Raw genomic sequence first — 22898 nt, 5'->3', positions numbered from 1 at the left:
CTAGATCAAAGCACAAAGCAAGCTGTTGCTAGCTAGCTGCTAATTGTATTAAATTTTATATGGTAAAAAAAATTACACTATTACACCTTTTAACGCTAATGTTTTTAATGCTACTTTTTAATTGATATGATTATAATAAAATAATTATCAGGTCTATCAAAAAAGGATTTTATCTTTCAAAACTATGAAAGCCAGTGGTTGAAAAATCACAGCTTTTTTTTGCAAAGACGGCAATAAAGGATGACAGTGAGAGTGACAGGTAATATTTGTGTCTGATAATTGCATAATTTGTAAATAGATAAATTGTGATACCTTTGACATTTCAAATATACTTTGGTATTGATGATGTTTACATGTAAAATAAGTTGTAATCGCTTTCTTTTACTATCTAGCCTGACAGTGATTGTTTTTTTTTCATGAATAAATAGGATAAGAAAAAAAAAATCACAAACTGTTTATTTGTATTTATTTTAAATTTAACATTTATTGTCAATATTGGGCTTGCGGATCATGTGGGTACTAGGGTACTCTTTGCTGTGTGTGGATGACCATGTCGGTCAGCCACCACCGAAGACCAATTTTGACCCAGGAAAAACCCTGGAAGTGCTATAATGCTAACTCGCTTCCGGGTTTTTGCCTAAAAAGTGACATCATAGTTCCACCACTCTACTGTCATTTTACATTATTGACACACTATTTTCCCTATTTAATACTGTAAAGTGCTTTGACACAATCTGTATTGTTAAAAACGCTGTATAAATAAAGGTGACTTGACAAAGTATTTTATCAGAACAGGAGTTCTGTAATTTAAAAATAATTCATATAATTTTTTGTTTTAACTTCTGGATAATGACTTTGTAATTTGAGTGCTTAACTCCATTAATGAGGGTGTCATATTTAACAACAGACTTTGAAGTCATCCTGTTAAGTGTAGAGTGGAGGAAAACACATCCCTTGAGAACTATGTAATTTTTTCTGTGAAAGTGAAGTTCAACTTTTTTCAGCTCAAGGACTTGCATCCTCGATTATACTTTATTCGGTTCCATTTCTTTGATTACTAATGGTTTTCTGCAGAGGTGGGGGACTCGAGTCAAATGACTTGACTCGAGTCAGACTTGTAAGTCGCAAATTTTAGGACTTTGACTTGATATTCATGACTTGAGACTTGACTCGGACTTGAGTTAAATGACTTGAAATAACTACAAGTCATTTAACGTATTTATTGTCTTATCGTCTTTCGTTCCATAAATATCTGTTTGTTTTTGAACGCACTGCGACCTAACCAAGTGGGGGTAATGGGGGTAAGTGATTAATGACAATTTTCATTTTGGGTTGGAGTATCCCTTTAATGATGCGTTCATGTCCCATAAAGGTGATGCCTGTTTGAAGAATGCCATTTGGTGACATAGAAACCATTTTACGTGAATTGTTTAATACTTTTTTCATGTTTTTCTTCAATGCTTGAGGCATATTGAAACAACTGTACCTAAATACTTTTCATGCTTTTATGTTGGACTAATTTCAGTTACATTTACATCTTAGGCTATGTATTGTAATTTTTATTTATTTATAAAAAATTTATTTACTGTACCTAAATACTTTTCATGCTTTTATGTTGGACTACTTTCAGTTACATTTACATCTTAGGCTATGTATTTAAATTTTTATTTTATTTATTTATTTTAGATTTTTATTATATTAACCCTCTGGAGTCTAAGGGTATTTTTGGGGCCTGCAGAAGTTTTGTCATGCCCTGACATTTGTGCTTTTTTCAGTTTCTTATAAATATCTAAATGGCGAAAGTCTAATCTCACTGTAATCAGCACAAACTGGGCTATAATAATATGTGAGCAGCATGTATGTACATGATTGTGTTTTTGAAAGAACAGCATTGTTTGTTACATTTGTTACAGTTACACTTATTTGTTACATTTATATTATTTACATCAAGCTTTTGAATGGTATAGTAGTGTATATTGTTATTGAAACTTCATAATATTTCACTTGATTATACATTTAGTCAGGAATTATAGTTTTGAAAAAGTCTTTGGAAAAAGTCTAACTAGTAAAATGTTTACCACGTTATGTGAAACCTAGTACAAGTATACAAATAAATAAAAAGAGACTTACTCATGTTTATGATCTCTGCTAAATAAAGTGCTTCATTCTTTTTTTCTGAGGAAATCCAAATCTCAAATCCTCAACCACATCACATCTTTTTGGGGTGAATTATGTCTTATTCCTCTCATCGCAAAGCAAACAGTAAAATAAAAAAAAACTTGAACAATCTCGCTGCGTTGTCTTCTGTTGTGTGGGCGTATTCAAGCCGCGCGCTTCATTGAAACATTATTAACTCAAAAGCGCGTTCAGCACGGGGGCGTGGTCACATTAGAAGATAATGAAGGGAGAAGTGAAAAACGGATTACTTTATCACAGAATATTTGTTTTTGGCAGCACTTGTTTAGTTTAAAAGTAGACATGTCAGGCTTTCTATAGATATCTCTCTCATAAGTCTGTGTTGAGTATTCACTGAGTTACAGTTCATTTTAATGACGCGTTTGTAAATGATTATCACCGCAGACAAAGGCTGCAGACAGCACTCCTTGTTTGTTATCTTTATTTTATAAGTGCACAAAGTTTTGTTATGTCTGTATACAAAAAAAAAAGTAGACCCTTTACAGATTTGATTGATGTATTGCTCTTATCTGTACGATCAAAACTGAAAGTGTAATTTAAGTTCTTTTCGGGGTTATCAGGAGAAAATGCCTCATACGCATATACGCGTTAATCGACTTCAGAGGGTTAACCTTTTTTTTAAAATAGTTTTTATATTTAACATTAGTTTATCAGTACCATATTTGAAAGTATATTATTTCGATTATTGGTGCTTTCATAGGCTCTCTCTCTTCCACGCCCGCATGGTTTAAAACACCACATAAACACCACATATCAAATATACGAAATATAATAACATAAATACATACACTCTCCCCCACGCACGCAACGCACGCACACACTGACCACATGACGATTTGAAAAGTGACCATATCGCCCAACACTAATCTCCACTCTTTAAATAAATAAATAAATAAATACACATTACATTCTCCACCAAATCTCAGTTCTATTACCTGGAGCTCTAGAATAAGCTGTTGAAGGCTCTGGATCACCTCCATATTCTCCCTTAGTTCCTGGTCTTCCAGGGTTTCCACCATCTTCTGTAAGTCCACCTTACATCTGAAACAGTAACAAACCTTTCATTATTGAAATTTTGTTCAGATTTCTAAACAAATCCATGATCCTCAATAGTCCAAAGATTGGTAGAACATTACCAATCTGTGGACATTATACTTCTACTTACTAAACATTATACTTACGCTGCATGCTGCCTCAACTCCTCCAGTTTGCTTTGTAGTTTCTCATTTGTCTGCTCCATCTAAAAGAACAACCAAACAATTAAATACACAAAATGAAAAAAAAAAAAATGAAAAAAAAAAAAAAAAAAAAAAAAGCTTCTATATTTCCAAACAACATCATACCCAGAATCGACATGTCAATCGTGGCTGAATGAACAATGATAAAACTGTATTTAGCCCTTTTACCCTTTTTATTTTACCATCAAACCATGCAGAACACTGGTCATTTTCAGCAACAAATAACGTGGATAACGAATAAACTAACATTCCCTGAACTACACAGATGAAGATGTCCAAAAATTCTTACCATGATGATCCTTTCAAACATAAGAGCCGTCTGTCCCACAGCCTCACTCAGTTCTCGGCTCAGCTTGCTGTTTTCATCTTGCAGACAGCGATTCTGCTCCAGGATGTTTGACACATTCTCTGCTGGCTCAGACCTACAAACCAAACACATCTTGATGAATTAGTCTGATGATCTGAAAACAAAATACTTCAAAAGTCAAAAATCCATAAGCTACGTGAGGACATGTTAAAGTAGTTTTACTAGGGTTAATATTAAAAAGATACTTCACCCAAAAAAAAAAAAAAAAAAAAAATAGGAAATCTGTTCTCAACTACCCAGGCTCACAACATTCGAAACATAAGACTTAATTTCTTATTCAACACACAAAAGAAGAAAAAAAAAAGAAGAAAAAAAATCACTCATTTATTTAACGTTACAAAAACATTAGTGGGACCTGGCCTTCAAAATAACACACGCACGCACACCTATTCCCTGAACGCAAACATTAGTTAATTCAGGGCTCCAAACTGCAACTAAAATGGTAGCATTTGCAAGTGCGAGTGAAGTTCTGGGTCTCCAAAGGCCTAGCAATACTAAAATTTGGTAATGCCTTTTTCATTTGTTTGGCAATCGCGAGTGAAGTTTTATGCTGAGACAATGTACCAGTTTTTTTACGGAAACATTTGAAACCAGTTTCTCCATAGCTGGCTAAATAAGCGGAAGCGCGCGCTTTGATCAAACAGCCAAGTAAGCGTCTACACTACGTTCAATATAAAAAAGAAAAAAAATGACAGACAGTTTGGTCTGTGGAGGAAACATTTGAACTTACTGATATTATACCCATCATCGCCTTCTGTTTATTTTATTTTTCATGTCAAGAGTTGTGTCCTTTTTTCTATTATTGAACGAAGTAAATATCAGATAAAAAAAGGAGTACCACAAACAGAAATATCTGATCATCGTTCATATCGCTGTTTATATTACACTTGCGTTACCAAAGCAACTGACACATTTGTATTGCATTCCAAAGAGCTCCGTTATCAGCACCACAGTGGAAAATTAAACCGTATCCGTGCTGACTGGCCCGGATCGGCACTGAATCAATGGTTAAGCAAAAAGAACCGTTTGACCCGATAGTGGAAAAGCGGCTTATGAATCGCACATGAGTGAACGTCATGATTCGACCAATTTGATTTAATTGGCCATCTCAGTCATTTTGACACTGATGAGCGCTGTTAGACCGCTGAGGCTTTGATCTGAAGCTCCTACTATTTGCAGTGGTCACGCACGCGCGCATCCGTAGACTAGCGCAAGTTAATTCTCACACTTTAATAGTATTTATTGCTCCTAACAGGCTGTGTGACTATGAAAATTTATCACCTCAAAATGTACATCAGTATGCAGTTTTCCCTATTGCTTGTGAGCCAGCAATTATCCCTCTGCGTGCCACTGTTGGTACGTGTGCCGTAGGTTGCCGACCCTTGGCCTATAATATATAGTTGGTGTAAAAAAACAAGCTGCTTTTATCCACTAATCAGTAATTTTACACGATAAAAACATGCACTTAATTTGCTTGGAAAATACTTGAGAATATGGCAGTACTTGAGAATAACGTACAGTAGCCCAGCCTAATAATAATTTGTCTATATTAAAAGTATTACCCGTAACAGACCTGTGTGTTTTGTATCACTAGTGCAGCAGTGTCTGTTCTCGGAGAATATAAGCCCTGCCCGTGTGAGGCGCGCCGCTTCCAGCTAAGTGTAAATTTAAGCACAGGCTCATAGACTTGCCATTTATCCTGCTTAAATTTGTTCTAAATGAGAAATGCACATAACTTCATAAGTACTAAATTTGCATAATTGAATATGGAATATTTTATCTAGGCCTACAGTGTTTTTCTTTAATTTTCCACTGACTGCAGCCCTCAAATGTAACATCGGTGAGGCAAAGCTGACAGCTATTTGTGAAAATGCACTTTGAAGCATTCACTTGATAACTTGTGGTTAAAGAGCCACTCAGCGATCAAATGCTGCAAATGCATTTTGCATTTGTTCTGGTTGGCCACCTACTGTAGATCGTCTGAGGAACAATTCCACTTATTCTCTACTATAGGAGAGGAAGAATTGTATAAACTTGTTAAATCATCTAAACCAGCAACATGTATGTGAGATCCTATTCCATCTACGATCCTAAAAGTGGTGCTTCCAGAAGTCATAGATCCTCTTCTGATTATTATTTTGTCATTGTCATTAGGATATGTCTTTTCGGCCCCACTTTATATTAAGTGGCCTTAACTATTATGTACTTTAATTTTTAATTAATCATTTGGTACAATGTACTTATTGTGTACATGTTTTTAGATTGTACTTACATTCTTAAAACACCTGCATGTAATTACATCTGTAAATAATTTCTGTAATTACATATATAACTACACTGTTGACCCATCCTTTACACCTTAACCCACCCTTAATCCTACCCATACCACCAAACCTGTCCCTAACCTTACCCATATTCCACCTCTATAGCAGCAAAAGTGTTTTGCAATACAATATGAACAATAAGTACATTGTACTTATTTTTAGATGCAAGTACATAGTGGTTAAGGCCACTTAATATAAAGTGGGGCCGTCTTTTCTTCTCCACCTGTTTTTTCTGACCCAGCTGTCACAGTGAGCATTTTTTTGTCCAATGGTCATGCCTTAACTTTGCAATTTCTGCATTGCATTAGTTTTGAACATTTCTCATGGGGATTTAATAATTTTTGTCTTTTCAGTCCAAGTTAAACCTCTTTTTTGGCTTATTTCATCTATAAAAGAAAATTGCCTAATAATTCTGCACACTTGAATATAAGGAGTTTTTCACTTTCAGCCTTCGTGGACAATTATATATCACTCATAAATCATTAAATACAAAATTAATAGTAATTAAGATTGATGTGGTTTGGAACTGGTAAAATGTGCTTGGAAAAAAATATCAGAATATCAACGTGCCTAATAATTATGCAGGCAGTGTAAATCAATAAAGGTTTTGGTAACACCTTATAAGGAGGTCTCATTTGTTAACATTGGTACATGCATTAACATGAACTAACAATGAGCAATATATTTTCACAGAAATGATTAATGTTTGTTGATGTTCATTAACAGTGCATTAACTAATCTTGAGAGAATATTTACTGACATTAAAACATGCTTTATAACTATTGTTCATGTTAATTAATATAGTTAATGTCAATAACTGATACCTTATTGTAAAGTGTTACTAAAATTTTATATATTGTTCTGTGTGTGTTTTACAGTTTTGATGGTTTGGATTAACCCTTACCATTGCTGTAACCCTTAAAACCAGACAGCCAGAGGGTTACTGTAAATGCATGTGCCCACTGGACACAGTTTTCCTGATGCCACATGGGTGGCGTTTGCACTGATGGCTTGGGCCCGCCATCGCTGCTTGCAGCTATATCATTCACTTTGAGTTTGCTCTGCAAGCAAACTGCACACTGCAGTACAAGACTAGAGTGCATTTCAGACAGATGACAGAACTGTCACTTCCATGTCATTTTAAGTCTTGCCAAATTAGTGTTGTCAAAAATATCGATATTTCGATAAATATCGATACTGAAATATCTGAACGGTACCAATACTAATTTCCCGAAGTATCGATAGTAGCCGCGCTTTCACTTTCACTTCTCTCCAAAGGCGTTCAACCACCACACGCGCACGCACACTCGTCTCATTCGCTCTGGTTAGCAAAAGTGAAGTGAATGGAAAGATGGCGAGTGCAACGCCCTCGCGACCGGCTTTGGTTGATAAGGAACACAGTAGGAGTGCTATCTGGAAATATTTTGCATATGAGGCAAATGAACATGGAAAGCCGAAGGACACAAGCAAGCCAATATGCAAGAGATGCTACAGAACAGTGCTTACAAAAGGCGCTAACACCACTAATATAGCAAAGCACCTGAGAGACCGACACCCCCGATCTGTATAAAGAATTTCTCGAGGTTGCTATTATTATTATACATTACTGACACTCTATCCTCCAATTTGATACTGTTAAGAGCTTTGACACAATCTGTATTGTTAAAAGCACTATATAAATAAAAGTGACTTGACGACTTCATGTCAATCCAGTGAGCACTGTTTTCGCGTGTGATGCACGCACGTTTGCGTTTAAATCTGTTCATCAAATAACGTTAATATATTAACCAGCTTTTATGACCGATGAGCAATGCATCTGTTACAGTATATTTTAATCTTTGATAACAGTAGGTATTAGGTAATAAAAATATAACGGATCATGTTAGCTCTGGTCCAATGAAAAAATATTAACAAATAGAACTTTGGATTTTAATTAGTACATGTATTAGTGAATGTTAGTTTAAATCAACTTTTAACTTTGATTAACAAATGTTTTGTAAGTATTTTTCATTGCTTATTCATGTTAACAAATATATATTACCATTAACCTAAGTTCTTAGATTAGTTCATTCAGGTCATTTTAAAAGTGTGGTCTATGAGACTCGACCTGCAACAAAAACAACACAATCACAACCTACACTACCAGCTGTGTCAATCTCACTCACCTCTGTAGAGAAAATCTGCATAAAACTGCAGCAACAGATTCCATTTAATTATTTTGTTTACTAATTTGATACTTGATGCATAAGATTACACTGATTTTGTTTTTGCTTGAAGTTTAAGTATCTTTTGTTGACATTGTGATTTGATTTTACTTGGAAATACAAAAAGATTGCACTTTTTTTTTTTTACTTGCACTTTATTGGTTTTTGAATGTATTCAATCTGAGAGGCTTTTGAACAAGTGCACTACCTCAGGACATTTTTGTTAATGTAAAATATATGTTCTAGACTTGTTATATTTAGCTTTAAATAAAAAAATAACCCCTCAATATTGTGGCAGTTTTTTTCTCCGTGGTATCGAAAATGGTATCGAATATCAATATTTTTCAAGGTATCGTATCGAAGTTAGAAATTCTAGTATCGTGAAAACACTATGCCAAATTAAACACTCACGCTATTTTAACCCATGGAGTACTCAACACAATCTCTGAGAGATGACTTCAATGCGCTCTCTGCCAAAGCACGCACAGCCGTCTCTCAAACAGCCTGTGAATCTCGAGTGTCAGATTGAGTTATTACATATTTGATTAAAATTAATTATTGTTGTCCGGCTATTCCATTTCATTTATCCATGGCACATGACTTTTTAATATGTAGCCTAAGAAATGTTGTCCAATGACTTGTTTGCATTATGTAGGCATCATTTCATTTTATTTACATTTTTTAAGGCAATAGATTTTTGGTAACAATTTACAAAACGTTTTCAAAGTCTCATTTGTTAAAGCATTATTTAACATGAACTAACAGAGCAATTTTTTTTTTTATTCTTATTATTATTCTTACTATTACTACTACTACTAAGTAAAAAGTGAATCTAGTGTTCATTAGCATTACTGGTGCCATGCGTCCTACCACTACAGCAAACAAAACCAAACCAAACCGAGGCTCCAAAACCATGAACTGAACCGAACCGAACCCTGGCATCTGTCTCTTTTGAATTGAACACTGGAAATTGTGCTATTACTTGTAATTTGTTCTGATTTATTGACTGTTCACTAAGGGTGTAACATTTCACTCATTTTATCAATGCATCAATTACAAACCCTGACGATGCATATGCATTGATCTTGAAACATGATTTTTGAATCATGAATCCTCGATTTTGGACCGTAATCGATTTAAAATGCTCGATCGAATCAAATGAATTGCGATTTCTACAGCAATTCAATGCTTTCAAAAGATATTATATATATACACACACACATACACATTAAATTACTACAAGCACGAAATGAATGGAGACCCTGAACAGTGTTTGTGCCTCACATCTCTCCTTGACGCACTCCACTATTTACCACCTGTGAGTGTCACAGGATTGTGCTCACGCTCCGTTCGTCTCACTGACACAGCTGATGTGCGATCTCTCCTTAGTACTCATGGCCAGTAATGCTATAGTGAAGTGGTTTTGCTTTTCTGTAGTTTTTCAATTGCTCTCGGTCATACCGGCGACATTACCTGAGCAGCCGAAGGACATTGCATGGACGGAATAAAAATGTAAGTTTCTAAAGCATACGCTCAGTTCCATTGAATAATAAATGTGTTCTAACAATGTACGAAGAAAACTGTTGAAATAACCACAGGATAAGAGCACGAGGTTTATTTTATAATCAGATGCATGAAAGTCATTCATCATTCGCCGATGGAGAGGAAAAGTTAAATACTATAGCATTTTATTTTATTTTATAAAAATGAGATGAAGTTTTCACACTGTAAGAGAAGTGATCTCATGCTCAAAAACCTTAAAGAGTTAGTTCACCCAAACCTGTAAGACCTCCGTTCATCTTCGGAACACAGTTTAAGATATTTTAGATTTAGTCTGAGAGCTTTATGACCCTCCATTGAAAATGTACGTACGGTATACTGTCCATGTCCAGAAAGGTAATAAAAACATCAAAGTATGTAACATCAGAGGGTCAGTTAGAATTAATTGAAACATCGAAAATACATTTTGGTCCAAAAATAACAAAAATTATGACTTTATTCAGCATTGTCTTCTCTTCCGGGTCTGTTGTGAGCGCGTTCACAACACTGCAGTTCGCTGACGTACGACACTGCTGACGTGTTTTCTGGTGTGCCCAATAACAAAGATAACACATCAGCAGCCTTGTATGTCAACGGTTTAGTAAATTTTTGCCATTTAGTTTTTTTTTTTTTTTAATGCCATTTTAAAAAGAAGAAACATTGTAACATTACAATCTAAAAATAATCCTTTTAAAGCGGAAGTTACTAAACTAAAAAAAAAAAAAATGAAAATAATAAACAGCACAGACTGAGTAAAAAGGCTATTTTGATTACCACATTACACTTTACAGTTGGTGCTATCATACAAATACACTTACTTGTAGGTTTAAAATTCTACATGCATCACATTTATTGTCCAACTACAAATATTTCAGCTAAATGTATATTTTAGTCAGTTAATGCGCTCCTATTTCATTGAGCTCTGTCTGTTTGGCACCCATGCGCGCGACGGCGCTCATTCTAAATGAAGTCTGTGGAGTTTAGTGTAGGATCGCAAAGCAAAAACTCATGCACTGCTGACAGAAAAATTGAAATATTTCCATGGATTTTTTAACATTTACAGATAGAGAATTTACCTGTGAAATTTAAGTTATGCATTAAGGAAAACAGCACATATCAAACACATTAAACAGCGCATTTCTGTCAGCCTCACATGCAGCCTTTCTGTCAGAGCATCTGATGGGGCGAACGCTAGCAGCTTTACTATAACTATAAGCTATAGGCTTCTAGGAGAGAAGTAAAACGCAGAAATTATTTAAATGCAAAACAAACAAAAAAACGCTCTGATTGGTTGAACTTCATCTTTTCCATTGCTTGTTTTGAATACTGCGTGTGGACAGAGGCGTCACTAGATTTTTGCGTAGTTTAGAGTGACAAATCCTACCAGTATACTTTGGGGTCAAAATGCGTAGCCGCTACGCAAAATGCGTACAGGTTGGCAGGTCTAGATTAGGGCTGTAGTCAAGTCCACCTTTGTCGAGTCCAAGACAAGTCCAAGACCAGGACTAGTCAAGACCGATTCCAAAGAGGTTTGAGTCTAAGTCCAAATGAGACAGTCAAAACAAAGGGGGAAAAAAAAAAATCAATCACCTTCAAAATCACATACTTGACTACTAATAATTTATGTGATGCAAGAAACCGCATATCTTCTATTCGAAGATAATCATTTTGCATTATTATTTATGATCAAAAAGCATGTGCAGAGTAACAACACAGTAGGATCAAATTAGCCCATTTTATTCACTTCACGTATAGCAATTCCACTAAGTCACAAACTGAAGTGCAACTTCACATTTTCAGTATTTTTATAATAGTGTAACAATCACATTCAGGGCTGCCAATGGAAAATGTAACAAATAACAAGCAACACAAGTGTCAATAAAAAATAAATAAATAAAATAAAATAAAAAAAATCTACATGATCCCATTCTTGAACTTCGAAATCAGGCGTCTCCAAACTCAGTCCTGGAGGGCCAGTGTCCTATAGAGTTTAGCTCCAACTTGCCTTAACACACCTGCCTGAAAGCTTCTAGTATGCCTAGACCTTGATTAGCTGGTTTAGGTGTGTTTAATTAGGGTTGGAGCTAAACTCTGCAGGACACCGGCCCTCTAGGTCCGAGTTTTGAGACCACTACCCTAAAGAATCCATAGTACAAAGTAGGGGTGTAACGGTACACAAACATGACGGTTCGATACATACCTCGGTTTTGACTTCACAGTTTGGTTTGGGTACACCAGCAGGAAAAAAAAATACTAAAAAATATATTATATATATATATATATATGCACCGCCGGCCTATCAGTGGTAAACTCAGTGGCTACTGGCAATTGTATAGTGAATTCCCGCGACAAGTCGGTAGCCTTATTTTTGGACCGGACCGGACGCTATCCAACCATGGACGCGGTTCTTGCAGCTCTAGACGGGACCGCCTTGTGGCCAGAGATCCGTGCATCCTCTGTTTGCGTATCCTGTGCGCTTTCGTCATTGGCGGAACAGTCGGTCAGTCCCACCTTTCCAGTAAATACGACTTGTGACTGGACTGTACGTCAGCAGACAGCAAAGCATTGGCCAAGAGCAGAAGGCCCTCCCTCCAGGCTTTTTTTTAAGTTGCGAGTTTGCGAAGCTTCATTTTCACTCAGTCTGAGTTTCAGAGCGGAGCTGCATGACAACGCTGCCACAAATCACGTGAGTCGCAAGCTCGCAACTGTGTGGGCGTATCTCAGCAAAGTGGGTGTTGTAAACTCGGCTCTGAAAAAATAGTCTGCAATAGGAGTGCAAATGTAATGTAATGTAATAAGTTTCGCCCCCTTTCGAACCTCAGTTTTCAGAGTTTCAAAACTTTTTTTCACCTGTTCGCACACAAGTTTTTCAGATCACTATTTACAAGGTTTCAAATCTGGAAAACAAACTATACACTGGGAGAACAGTGACAAATTCGAAACTCTGAAAAAATGATTGCACAACACCGTAAAAAAAGAGTGTTGCACTTCTGAAGAAGGAAAACTCAAACAAAATTATGTTTGCAGATTTTTTTTTTTTTTTTACCACTTTGCAACACTGCAAAACTCTGTTTTCAGAGTTTCAAAACTTTTTTTCACACATTCGCACACCAGTTTTCAGATCACCATTTACAAGGTTTCAAACCTGGAAAACAAACTAATACAGTGGGAGAACACTGACAAATTTGAAAATCGGAAAAATTCTTTGCGCAACATCGTAAAAAAAAATGTTGCAGTCCTGAAGAAGGAAATCTCAAAAACAACAATGTTTGCAGAGATATTTTTCTTTTTTTACATTTTGCAAGATTGCAAATCTTATTTTTCGATCTTGCAAAACTTTTTTTTGTAAGATTTTGAGCTTTCGAACACTTAGTTTCAACCTTTCAGAACTTTATTTTCAGTTTTGAATCATGGCAGGATAATAATCCCATAGTAGTAAGGAAGAGTAAGGGATGATCGCGCTCCCCGTTGCCATCAGAACTGAGACGTTTATACAGCAAGCTGTCATGGCTCATTAAAGAGCACCAAAGCATTTATTGTCTGAATTTCCTGAAAAAAAAAAATTAATGATTTGTTCGGTACACTTGTGTACCGAATTCAAAGACCTGTACTGAAAATGCCGTCTGGGAAATTTTACCTGTACTATCACAAAGTAACCAAAACAATAAACCATAAGAGCATTTTCAACAGCCCAATTAAAAACTGAACGTGGCTGTTTAATGCAGCGAGCCAGACGGCAGTCGCATCACAGGTCAGCAGTAGGAGTCAGATTTCATTTATCACGTGAGTCGAGCTGACTGACGATAAGAGTGAGGTGAGAAAGACCAGACGATGGCGGAAGATTCATTTTAAAACTAAATGCAAAAGCGCCTTATTAGCAATTTAAAATGCCTATTGACTTTTGACATTTATCTAAGGTGATTTTTATATATATATATATATATATATATATATATATATATATCTATATATATATATATATATATATATATATATATATTCGTTTCTTATGCTGTTTATATCGTTCCACAGTGTTTGCTTATTTTTACTATTTAAACTTTGGGTAATTTATTTATTTTATGTTACATCAAGGTGTATTCCGTGCAGGGAATTATATGAAAGAATGTACTATATGATTTATTTATTTGTATGAATGCATAATAGGAAACCGACTCTCTTCTGAAAAGTTTCGATGGCATTTGCTTTCCATCTTCCCTCAGTGTAATGTGTAATAAAGCAGTGTTTAGAAGTGCAGCACAGCTTTGCTTACAGAGGTTACCGTGGAAATAGCTCTGTTCTGCAGGTCATAGGCGCCATCTTCTGTCAAACTGTGGATTTACAAACTCATTCAGTCTGCCTGCCATATTTTTTTCAGACAAATGGAAAAACCTGACCAAGTTTTTTTCTGGTCGATGGAAAATAGGCTACCTAAATTGTTATCAAAAGTGTTGAGGTTTTTAGAATGCACATTAGCTTATGTAGAACTGGTTAAGGAGCAGATAAAATTTTATTTATCATTCTGACTCATCCTTTTCATAAAAAAGAAAATATATATATATTTTTTTTTAATTATCAAAAACTTTATTTGAATATGTAGTACATATCAGTAGATAACATGTTATGAATATTTTTTTATTAGTTTAAAATCCGGTCATCTTTTTTTTATGTTTTTATTTCACTGTTTATGCAAACAAAAAGTGCATAGTGCTGATATTTTTTTTTTGGCTTTTGTTATAAAACTCAGATAAATGATTTCAGTGTGTGTATCAGTACTTTTTTTATATTTCCAGCACATTTTAACAATACTGTGTAGTATACAATCCAGTTTGGATTGATACATTATTTAAGATATTTAAGCATTGTGTAATATGGGTAGCTCTCAGCCGCTTTCATTTTTAAAAAGTAGTTCCTGAATGAAATAAGGTCGGAGAGCCCTGCCGTAGATGCTCTTACTCTGCACATGTTTGATATATTTGCCTCCCGGCAAAAAATAATTAAACAAATAAATAAAATAAAATCAAGAGCCAGATCACGTAAACTGTTGACACTGGCTTTTGCAATATAAGTGTCAAGTAAGATTACTCGTGTTCATTTCTGCACTCAATTACATAATGTGTTAATTACATATGTACCTTAATGAAAATTAAACATGTTTACTACAAATAAAAATAAATAAAAAAATAGTTAAACTAAACTAACCACACATTAACACACATGGTAATCAATCCGAATGACAATACACAATACACGCATACAGAGCATGTGATCTCTAAAATGCCCCGATGTACAAAACAGACCCTCCCACCTCTTGAATAAACATGGAGATGTTAGTCTCTTCCAAACTGGTACATGAAAATCGCAGACACCAGGTAATAAGAATCGAAACTCAAACGTAGTTTAGAAAACTAGTCCAGTCCAAATAGGGCTTTATTTGTTATGTCATATTAGGTAGCATGGTGTATTTTTATTTGTTTTGTTCATAAAAGTTTTGTGTATAATATAAGTGAGTTGTATGGTTAAGCAATTGATGCAGAACTGCCGCTAATATGAAAGGGAAAGTAAGGGTGCATTCACACCAAAAAAGTCTGCTAGTTCACATGCTTAGGTCTGGACCAAATACAATGTTGATTTTTTTATTTTGATTTTTTGGTGCGGTTCGCTTTCACACCGCACTTTTTTGCAAGTGAACCAGAAACTGTAAACAAAACCACACATGTGCTTAAGGTCATCCATTCATTGGTTTATCCATTCAATCGTACCAGAGTTCATTTGGAAGCGGACCTACACCACCTCTTTAGCTGGGTCAATATAGTGGGGAAAATATTTATTTGATCCCATGCTGATTTTTTAAGTTTGCCCACTTACAATGAAATGAAGGGTCTGTAATTTTTATGGTAGGTTTATTTTAACAGATAAAGACAGAATATCAACAAAAAAAATCCAGAAAAAAAAAACACATTATATAAGGGTTAGAAATTGATTTGCATTTCAGTGAGTGAAATAAGTATTTGATCCCCAAGCAAAACATGACTTAGTACTTGGTGCAGAAACCCTTGTTGGCAAGCACATTTTTTGTAGTCGGTCACCAGGTTTGCACACATCTCAGGATGGATTCTGATCCACTCATCTTTACAGATCCTCTCTAAATCCTTAAGGTTTCTTGGCTGTCGTTTAGCAACTCAAAGTTTCAGCTCCCTCCACAGACTGTAGGGATGGTGTTCTTGGGGTCACAGTCAGCATTTCTCTTCCTCCAAACTCGACGAGTCAAGTTAATGCCAAAGAGCTAAATTTTTGTCTCATCTGACCACAGCACTTGCTCTTAAGCTTTCTCTGAAACATTTAGATGTTCTTTAGCAAACTTTAAATGGGCATGTGCCTGTACATGTGCCGCCTTGAGCAGGGGACTTTGCGGGCGCTGCAGGATTTCAGTCACTCATAGTGTGTTACCAGTGTTTGCTTGGTGACTGTGGTCCCAACTGCCTTAAGATCATTAACAAGCTCCTCCCGTGTAGTTCGGGGCTGACATTAGGAGTAACTTAAAGTGGCAGGACTAATCTGTGTTCCACATGGGCACATTAACAATCTGTGGGAGCCAGAATTCTTGCTGGTTCGTAGGGGATCAAATACTTACTTCACTCACTGAAATGCAAATCAATTTCTAACCTTTATATAACGTGTTTTGTTTCTGAATTTTTTTGGTTGATATTCTGTCTCTATCCATTCAAATAAACCTACCATAAAAATTACAGACCCTTCAATCCAGCTCAGTTTATAGTTGAGAACGCTTCAGCAGGGGATCAAATAAATATTTTCCCCACTGTATATACTAACCCCCCACCCCCCACAAATAAAAATGAAAAATCTTAAAAGAAAAGGACATACCCTGTCAGCACAGGTGCAACACCCCCACGGGCATGCAGGAGCATCACCTGAAGCTCTTGCACCTGTGTTATTAAAAAAATAAAAAATAAAAAATAAATAAAAACATATTACATCACCCAAATATTACCTCAGCATTCTACCTGATTTTAGATAACCAGTCATGTAACAGTAGTTTGAAAAGCACCCAATAGTAGGGCTGTGCGATTAATCGAAATCGAATCGCAATCGCAAAGCCTGTGATGTGGACGCGATATAACTCTGTTCCAGAGCATATGCATGACTGCCAGCCTTGAGTGGCAGCCTTACTAACCAATAAAGTGAGTGCACCTTCATTCTCCCCAATCAGCTCTGCTCTAGCCAACTGCGTAAACGCCCACCATTAAAAAAAAGAGTGCGTGCATGTGTGTGTGTGACTATGGTGTCTACGTGGTCAGATCGATATGTAGGCAAATTAATACTAAAGAAAAACTTATGTAATATGAGATTACTTCAGCTTCGAAATGACAGATGCCAAACAAAAAAGGTAACGTTAATTTGCAAGAGCTGTGTCACAACACATATCAAGAGCTCCATTATTGGTTCTGCTTTCAGTACTGGAGAATAAAATATATATTCTTAAATGTTTTTATTAGAACATGAACATTATATTGCACATTTTATCTCCCCAACAGATTCTGATTTGAAAGAAGTTTAATGCATGTTCGCTATTCCCAATTCAGAAGACCACACACACAGCCTGTGTCTCTGAATGCTTCTCATACTCGCTCCTCTCTGCCACGTCTCACGGAGGAGCGTTTAAACTTGCCCCACACACGCAGTCTGTCGGCTTGACGGACACTCGCAACCTGTGTCAACTCGCACCTGGCTCCACATTTAAAACGAATGTAAATTCAGTCTAACTGCTTAGCTAATTTCACTTAGATGAAATGAAACATTCAGCACATTTTCTTAAAATCCCAAATACTTAAAAAAATAAATAAATAAATAAATGAAAATGCAGCATATGTAGCCTAATACAATTCTTTATTTACATAAAATAAACTAATCTTTCCCGTGAAATTCAATAATTAAGTAAGGTCTGTAAAGTAGTAATACAGTTATAATATTCCCTGCTAACAAAACAACAACAACAGAACTCCTCCCAAAACAATAAAAAATTGTATGGATTAAAGGGTTATAAAAGGAATTATATTGGCTTTAATGTAAACTATAATGTTGTCTACTGATATTTTATAGATTTTATTTGTGGGATGTAATCTGTCAGATGGGAAACAATAGAACAACAGTAATTCCTATTGGAATAATGCCAAAACCCACTACAAAAGGGAATTTTGTAATTGTTTTAATGGAAACAATAAGAATTCCTGTTATGGTTTCTATTGTTTTTGTCAGCAGGGTAACGATACCCATAAGTTACTGTGCTACACACTATTGACAATACAGTATTAAGCTGAAGCCTGACTTTACAAAATTAAAATAGCAAATCAAATCGCAATCGCAATATCTGTCAAAAGAATCGCAGTTAGATAATCGCACAGCCCTACCCAATAACCACAAACCACCAAATAGACTTAGTACCTTCTGTTTGAGTCGCTTCATTTCTACTGCACGTGGGTCAACATTGAGAATGGGCTTATTCTTAATTTTACGGGCACGGTCAGCATATCGTAACGTATTGATGGTCTCCTCAATGTTGGAGTCTGCAGGACTAACACATGCAATCATCAAGGTGTGGCTGTTTCCTCCGAGAGAGTCTGGAAAGACAGTTTGTAAAGAATTTCATGACCAAAAATAAATTGATTACTAAATAAACAAAAAAACACACATACCACCTTATCAGGAAGAAAACCTAAACTAGAAAAGAAATCTGAAACATTAAAATAGTTTTAATAATTTAAAGTCTGAAGGTCAGAATCAATGTGAGATATTTTAACATGTTACTAGCAATTGTTAGCAAGTTGTAGAATGATTATTATTAATGATTATTAAAGAAATATTGACACATATGCTAGCAACAGCATGACTTACATTCTGTAATGGTGCTCATTCACTGCTATATGGTGTATTGAAAATAGAGTGAATTGATAAACAACTGACTCTATGGACTGAATGAAATCTTACCCTGTAAGAGGCGTGTCAGTTTGGAATCCCTGTATGGCACAAAGGTCCCCTTCTTGCTTTCATCACCAAGTGCACTGATCACATTCCCCAGAGACAGCAGTCCACGGTTAATGCTGATTCCTGTGACACAAATCAAGTCATCAAGTAAGGTACCTTAAGGTAAATCTGTCATTTCCAAACCCATGACTCTGCTCATGGAACACAAATGTAGACATTTTGGAGAAAATCCTGGCCGCACTTTAATACAATACAAAGGAATGGGTTGGCAGGCTAAAACAAGTAATTACATAAATGTAAAAAATACCCTTTATTTGTGATTTCCTTAGACTTAAAAATTATGAATTTTTGCAATGCAACTGCCTGATTTGGCTAGTGACAAATTCCTTTGTCAACTGTCCAGAGTGTCTTTCCCTTCTTACTGAGCCCAGCATATATGCTATGAGTGTGATATTGCCTTTATACCAGTCTCTTCCACTCTCCTTCAGATCATTAGGTTTTACCCATTTGTCAGCAAGAATTTAACCATTTAAATTAATACAATTTAGTATGAACAATATGTACAGGTCAGAATAAGTATGTTGTTTTATTTTCACAGAGTAATAATGTATTGGAATACAATGGAAAATTTTCACCCGTATTTTTACATTTTTGCAAAAATTATTTGAAACAAAGTATCTTCAGATGCAGGCAATTTTTCAATACATCTAAATGTTGAACAATACCAGGATGTAAATGTTATTCTCTATAATATAAATGGTATATGATAAAGAAGTAATAATGTTTACACTGCTGCATATTGAATGTTAAAGTAAGAATGTTTAGACCAATGTTTACTGTAAAATAGGTTTTGCATATATCTGCTTAGATGTAGATATTTATAATGTATAATTTAGTTTTTAAAGTATAATAAAATTGTACTAACTGTGAGATAAATAAAGCATTTTTTGTTATTAGTGGGAAGTATTAGTGATTGCTAGGGCTGGACCAGAATATTCGATTATTCGTTCGGTGGGTTGGCATTTGATTTTCAATTCTGAGATTTGAATATTCTTGAATATTCTATATTTTTAACACCTGGCATACCCCGTGAAACGTTTCTCATTTGCTCTTGAATATGATTCGCCCATGAGTGAACATTATGAACCTCATGATTCAGTTCATCAGGAAAAGACAAAAATGCCGAAGACCTCAGCTGTGTGGGAGCACTTTAAATTGAGTGAGGACAAGACAAAAGGCAGTGTGCCAAATATGCGATTTGAAATTTAAACCCCAAACTTTACCACAACAGCCCATCAAGTTTGAAAAATCACCTGAGTTATGTAAGTAGTACGCCTATAGTATATTGTTGGTGTAAAAAACAAGCTGCTTTTATCCACCATGTTAATTAGTAATTTTACACATGATAAAAACGTGCACTTAATTTGCTTGGATAATACTTGCAGACCAGCCTAATAATAATTTGTCTATATTAAAAGAATTGCTCTTAACAGACTTGCTTGTTTGTATCACTAGTGCAGTGTCCATTCTCGGAGCATATAAGCCTTGCCCACGTGAGCCGCGTTGCTTCCGGCTTGCGCTGTTCTGTGGTTTATTAAAAGTTTAGTTGTATTAGAGCTGGGCAGTATGACGATATATTGTGACAATGGTATCAAGTGTCTATCCTTAGAAATTTTATATATGCCGCGTTTCCACCGAAATTACCCAGAACAATTGTACCAGGAACTTTTTACCCCAGGAACTATTTCCCCCCCAGACCTGTTGCTTTCTGCGTTTCCACCGCGGTCTAAAGTACCATGAAGATTAGGCAAATAATCTGGTGACGTAGGTCTGCGCGTGTTTCTCAATACAAAGTGCACAAATTTCAGACTTGCATCTTCGGTAGTTCGGACTTTGTGAGTTCGACTCGGGATTGTAATCTCCCGTGGACGGGACGACGCAAGTCCGGCAATTCTGCAAACAGCAGCGTACTTGATAACATCAGTAAGCTCGCCTTGGCTACTGCAGTTTTCCTCACTGAATATTTACAATAAGACGAATTAGGATATCAAATACCACTGCCTCCTTTCGTTTTCATTTAAACATAATAATAGCTGCAGAAATGTACTTAGTTCAGGGAAATGTGTAGATATACAGCCTACATTACAATGAAATTAAATATATAAATTGCCACTTTTTATTTTCATTTTAACATAGATAAACTGAATAAAGAGCAAAGATTACCTGTTAGATTTACCCAAAACAAATTATATTTTATGTTTAACCACTAAAGAGGCATCAGAGCCAGCGGCAAATGTCAGAAGGACTAGCCAAGTTGAGACTGCTCTAGGCAGATACATGAGCACTGGGCTCCCGCTGATGGCGTGGAGCTGATCGTCTTTGAAAATGGTGAAACACATTTTTAAATAGGCACTGTCTTTATAAATAAACCGCAGATCTGAGTTTTAAACAACTACATTCTCACCTGAAATACTTTTAAAACTACATTTCATGGCACAATAACAGTAATATTTTAAAAATTATCCGAATAAATGGTGGTTGAAATCACAGTGCTGAGTGAACTCAACCAATCAGCATGCTCAGCACCCAAGTCCCGCCCCCAAAAGTTCCGGACCTTTGAAAAAGTACTGAGCAGTGAGCAGGGACTTTCTGAGGGGCTTTTTTTACCCAGAACTTTATTTAGATCCTGGTTCCTGCCGTGGAAACACACCATGTACCAGCCCAAAGTCCCTAGTTCCTGGGTAAAGTTCCAGCAGTGGAAACGCGGCTATAGTTTAAATTGCAGTATGCAAATAAATCCAAATAACTACTGAAAGTTGACATTTGTTGGCACACTTGTCATACCTGCATGAATGAGAAAATAAAGAGTACTTGTGCTTGATTTTAACCCTCTGAGGTCAGTGAATCTGCTGTCCTGTCCAGTTGCAATTTTTTCTAATACAGAGCTTAAATTACATAAAGTCTTCTATTTGTATATACTCACAATAACAACAAAACATTGCGCTTTTGTAAAATAAAGAAAACAATCAGGGTGTGTTCTCTGCCATCTCGTTTAAGTGAACTTCTTTCTGAAATGAGTCACAAAAATAATCAAATCTCAGCGAATACTTGTAAGACATGGGAAATGTCTATAGAAAGCTCCAAGTGTCTATTTTTGTGACACTGACACATAATGGACATGTTTAACCACTCTGTATATTTATAACTGTATATGTATGTATCAGTTTTAATAGGTTTTGCATGTTTCATTGTCCATTTTAACTCCTCTTAAAAATATATGTTTGTCTTTAAGAACTGAGACTATACAAGTCAAGTCAAGTCTGCTTTATTGTCAATTCTTCCACATGTACAGTACATACATACAGAGAATCGAAATTGCGTTACTCTCAGACCCCCGGTGCATACAGATAACACTAACAGTAGAGCCTAAAAATCTAGATCAAATATAAAATATAACTATACAATAAGGGAATGTAAAAAAGACATAATAAAAAAAAAAAAAAAAAGTTAAATAAAAGCAGCGCAAGGCACATGGCAGATAGAGTGCCAACCAGTGAACAAACAGTGCAGATAAAAAGATTTTTAGTGCATAAAAAAAAGCTTATTCAGTCTGATTAAATTGACAAAAGGGCTCAAGAGCAGTTATTTTATTTAAACTGACTGATGTGGTGGTAGAATGACGTCAGTTCCATGGTGAATGAGGTAGTGGGCAGACCAATGCTGCACAAAGTGACTGGTGCATGTCATCATATGTTAGTGGGAAGGGGGGTGGAAGGACCTGGAGATGTGGGATCTGGGGGGGGTTCATAGTTCAGTGGTGCCTGCGGCAGAAGAGGGACGGGGGGGCAAGTTCGGGAGCGAGTTCAGCTTCCTGACAGGCTGATGGATGAAGCTGTCCTTCAGTCTGCTGGTCCTGGCCTGGAGACTCCGCAGTCTCCGCCCTGATGGCAGCAGACTGAAGAAGCTGTGTGACGTGTGGGTGGGATCACCTGCGATGCAGAGGGCTTTGCGAGTGAGACGGGTTCCATAA

At 36.0% G+C, this 22898-nt stretch overlaps 1 protein-coding gene across 2 annotated transcripts in view; it reads right to left on the bottom strand.

Annotated features, from left to right (window-relative positions):
• kif4 (kinesin family member 4) overlaps positions 1-22898 on the bottom strand; it is a 233219-nt gene that overhangs the window by 149342 nt on the left and 60979 nt on the right. For both annotated transcript variants that reach the window (XM_042748267.1, XM_042748268.1), the window contains exons 8-13: positions 18872-18991; positions 18329-18504; positions 16751-16812; positions 3724-3856; positions 3378-3436; positions 3132-3237 (exon numbers count right to left, since the gene is read on the bottom strand). In XM_042748267.1, the coding sequence (XP_042604201.1) occupies positions 3132-3237; positions 3378-3436; positions 3724-3856; positions 16751-16812; positions 18329-18504; positions 18872-18991 (656 nt within the window). The remainder of the gene's footprint in view (positions 1-3131; positions 3238-3377; positions 3437-3723; positions 3857-16750; positions 16813-18328; positions 18505-18871; positions 18992-22898) is intronic.

This window comes from Cyprinus carpio, chromosome B21, assembly GCF_018340385.1.
Source record: "Cyprinus carpio isolate SPL01 chromosome B21, ASM1834038v1, whole genome shotgun sequence".
In the NCBI taxonomy this organism is placed as follows: domain Eukaryota; kingdom Metazoa; phylum Chordata; class Actinopteri; order Cypriniformes; family Cyprinidae; genus Cyprinus; species Cyprinus carpio.
The sequence above is the reverse complement of the archived record's forward strand: the minus strand, read 5'-3'. Positions and strand labels throughout refer to the sequence as shown.